At 36.4% G+C, this 4,252-nt stretch overlaps 1 protein-coding gene across 1 annotated transcript in view; it reads right to left on the bottom strand.

The window, feature by feature from the left end:
- Window positions 1–4,252, bottom strand: part of LOC106883655 (ribonuclease DdI) — a 9,772-nt gene that overhangs the window by 3,127 nt on the left and 2,393 nt on the right. The window contains exons 5-7 of the mRNA XM_014934753.1: window positions 3,114–3,227; window positions 1,946–1,994; window positions 1,191–1,262 (exon numbers count right to left, since the gene is read on the bottom strand). Of these exons, the coding sequence (XP_014790239.1) occupies window positions 1,191–1,262; window positions 1,946–1,994; window positions 3,114–3,227 (235 nt within the window). The remainder of the gene's footprint in view (window positions 1–1,190; window positions 1,263–1,945; window positions 1,995–3,113; window positions 3,228–4,252) is intronic.

Raw genomic sequence — 4,252 nt, 5'->3', positions numbered from 1 at the left:
ATGAGGTAGGTTCATCTGGGACTCTTGACAGGAAGAGGCCCAGCTTTGATTTAAAAACCCCTACATCTACTTTGTGCAGGTTCCTCAGGCTCTTTTTATGAATATTAAAAAGCTGTGGGCCCCTGAAACCCAGGCTGTTGCAGTAACTGGTCCTGAAGCACGATGGACTGCTGGTATCTTTGGCACAATGCAGTGTCGACTCGTTCTGGTATTGGTGTAGCTTTCAATGCCAAAATTTGGCACAATTCTTTCCAAGATCTTCCAGATGTATATTACTGCATACCTCTCCCGCCTTCTCTCCAGGGAGTAGAGTCTTAGCTGTTTCAGCCTTTCCCAGTAGCTGAGTTGTTGCAAAGAGACAATCTTTTTTGTGAAGCTTCGCTGGATTGCTTCAAGGTCCACTGTTAATTTTACACTGTTGGGTGACCACAGCTGGGAGCAGTAATCCAGGCAACTGAGGACGAATTTCTTCCTTAGGACCATCATGGTTTCCTTATCTCTGGTTTTGAATATAAAAATACTTATTAACATAAATAAGTTCTGTTTTTTGAAAGAACTATGGAACAAAAAATCCGTGACTTGTGTCCAAGTGTAAAACAATGTTTCCGTGATATGTATGTATTTGTGTAACCCACACTAACATGGAGAAAGTGACATAAAATTAATAAATAAATTAACGAGTATTTGTATGCGTGTGTGTGTCTAATCTTCAGCAATTTTTACATCCAAGTTTTCAAACTGCCATAGATAAGGTGGAGACTTCGGTCAGTTCTTATTCAGGGTTACTCTTCTCCTAGACAGATTGGGAATCAGGTTACGGTTCCTGCATTCATTTTTGCTATGTTTTCCATCGCTAGATGTCCTTCCTATCTGCATCCAAGCAGTGATCTGGGTGCATTTCATTGTCGCACCAAAACTGGAGAAATTGTTTTCTCTCTGAACAGTTCTCTATAAATATATGTAACTCAGGCTGGAAAAAACGAACCAGATATGAATTACTTCATAGCTTTGTAATTTTCATAATCTGATTGTTTATTTTTAGAATGACATTATGGGGAATGTACAAGAAGCCAGATCAGGTTGGTTTAAACATCAAACAAGTACAATATTTAGGCAGGATCTAACACATTTAAATATAAAAGGATCAAACAGTTGGCAACTTCATAAATAACATAGGATTCTCAGCTTACATCTTTTGTCTTGCAACTCAGGTTAACAGTGGTACCAAATGCCTTTTCCAAAGCTTGCTTTATGTCAGATACCTACAAACAAAATTAACAATACTATCAGTATACATGATGACAAGTCCAACAGCAACAACAATAAAAATACAGCTCTAAAAAGGAACGAAAGAATAAAGATTTTTTTTTTTGTTTGTTTACATCAATACAAAGACATTTCATTTGTGAAACAAAATTAATTAACTGAACCCTAGCAAATGGTTAATTTTTTTATTTTATTGACTACTGTGAATGATGGCTTGCAAAGTCAACCACTGCATGACTCCATGTCACCATCATCATCGTTTAATGTCCACCTTCTATATTGGCATGGGTGGGATGGTTTGACAGGAGCCAGCCAGTGTTATCTCTCATAATCGCTGCTGCTTTCCCCTCTATGAACCAACATCCTCTTCTTCCTCTTTATATAGTGAGAATTTAGAAAAAAAAAAACAAAAGACAAAGACAGGTGTGTAAACAACAATCTACTTTGACAAAAACCCCTTCACCTAATGCTAGGTGAAGGGGTTTTTGGGTGGTGGGGGTTATGTTGGTATACATTTATGCAAATTGAAACTAACAGATATATGAAGAAATATAAAATAAAAATTAAATAATAAAAAATAGGTAACTGATAAAGAAAAATAAGCTATGTAAGGGATTGAACCCAGATTAATCAGTTACCAACCAAAAGCTTTTATTATTTAATCTTGAAAACTACTAACCTTGTACATTTTATTATATGATGGAACAATTTTCTTTTTTTTCAAAACACTGCAACATAAAAAGAACTGTATAAGATCACTTACATTTAAATAGCAATCCATAAAAATCATAACAAGCCAAAATATTTTCTCAAAAGTGGATGCTTGAGGGATCAAGAGAAACTAGCAGGACCTGTGAATATTTCATAGAATTAATGGTAAACTTATTGGATTATTTCCATAAACTTTATCCCAAAAAACCTGAAAGTGTAGCCTGTGTTGTGTCTGAATGGAAAGATAGTCACTCATCTGCTAATCATTGAAATGTGAAGGAAATTGGAATACGATGATTACTTAATGCACTTTATATATTATACACTTTATATATATACTTTATGTACAATTTTATAGACTTAATATACAGCACTCATAAAAATAAATATTCACTCTTATTTTTCCATTTTTCCCAGAAATAGGCACAGGAGTGGCTGTGTGGTAAGTAGCTTGCTTTCCAACCACATGGGTCCAGGTTCAGTCTCACTGCGTGACACCTTGGGCAAGTGTCTTCTCTGTAGCCTCTGGTCGACCAAAGCCTTGCGAATGGATTTGGTAGATGGCAACTGAAAGAAGCCCATCGTATATATTTTACTAAATTCTTTGTTATATTTAAAATTAATTGAAAGAAACCCAGAGCATTTCAACAGAAATACGGTAACGAAAGGGTTAAAACAGTAAATTTGGATCATAAAAGCTGAAGCAGTCTCAGATAAGTTAGTATCAAAAAGGTTGATTCACTTCTTTCCACTGATATTGGCTTTTCTTTAGTGGGTGGGTGGGTGGATGGACGGATGGATGGATGGATGTACAGACACCACTATTATCTACACCAGCACTTCTTAAACTTTTCTCATTCATGACCCCATTTTTCATCATGAGATTTTTTGCGCCACCCGGAATTAAATATAAAATAAAACATACAAATAAATATAAAAATCATTTATTTTTTTGCTAAACAAAGAAGTTATATTATTTGTCAAAATAAAAGTAGTTTTAGGATTTGTATGTTTGAGAAATAATATATAAGTGTTTGAATTTAATTTTTGGAAACCCAAATGGGGTCATGACCCATAGTTTAAGAAGCGCTGATTTACACTGAACCAAAAAAAAAACCAGTTTTGTTTTCACACACCTATAAATGTCGAATTTTTTGTTCAAATCAAGGGCTTGTTTGAAGTAAGTCAACTCTGGTATCATACTTCCTTGCCTTGTGGCACATTTGCCATGCTTTTCCCACTCATGCTTCCTAGAATAAAAAAGAGAAAAAGGGTGAATTTAAAAGACTAAGTCAGTGATTAAAACTTTGCGCTCAAAAACAATCAACTTTCCCCCTAATTCCACCAAACCATCTTAGAAAAGGACATGGTGAACAAAGTAGTCCTAGTTACACTGTGCCTCAATAAAATACAGAGTAGTAATGACTGGAAGACAATTTATCAAAGGTCTGCTTGATTATATCTGATTCAGCACTAAACAACAACATCATTCACATTATTTGCCAGATCAGATTGGAGCCTCGTGCAACCTTCTGTCTCGCCCATCCTCAGTCAAATCGTCCAACCCATGCCAGCATGGAAAGGGGACGTTAAACGACGACGATGATGATGATGTGGAGACAAATACCAATGTTCCCATGAAGCAGGCTTAAAAATTGTAGAGGGATCCATCTATACATGAAACCATTGGTAGTCTTGTTAGCCCCCAAATAAGAGTATTTATCCCCCGATATGGTGTTGAGTACTCATGTGCACTGTTCATTTGCATATATCTACTCACTCACAAGGCCTTGTTTGGCTTGGGGTTATAGTAGAAGACATTTGTCCAAATGGCCCCATGCAGTGACACCGAATCTTAAACCATGTGGTTGGGAAGGAAACTTCTTAATCACACAGCCATGGCTTAACCTATCTTATGTATATCTGGAGCTAAATTTACAGTTCACATCTAGATATTCAACTATCTATGTGATATACATCTACTGTGTCTGGCCTACAGCTACTCAATAGCTACAACTCAGCTAAAGAAAAATTTGCAACAATTGACATCAGATTACATTAACAGTTAGCAACAACATTTTGGCAATGTCACAGTACATTGACTGATGTTGGTAAATAATGGAAATCACAGGCAATGATAGGCATTCATCATTATCATCATCATCGTCATCGTTGATTAACATCCGCTTTCCATGCTGGCATGGGTTGGACGGTTTGACTGAGGACTGGCGAGCCATATGGCTGCACCAGGCTCCAATCTGATCTGGCAGTGTTT

This window comes from Octopus bimaculoides, chromosome 11 (assembly GCF_001194135.2).
Source record: "Octopus bimaculoides isolate UCB-OBI-ISO-001 chromosome 11, ASM119413v2, whole genome shotgun sequence".
NCBI classification, from domain to species: Eukaryota; Metazoa; Mollusca; class Cephalopoda; order Octopoda; family Octopodidae; genus Octopus; species Octopus bimaculoides.
The sequence above is the reverse complement of the archived record's forward strand: the minus strand, read 5'-3'. Positions and strand labels throughout refer to the sequence as shown.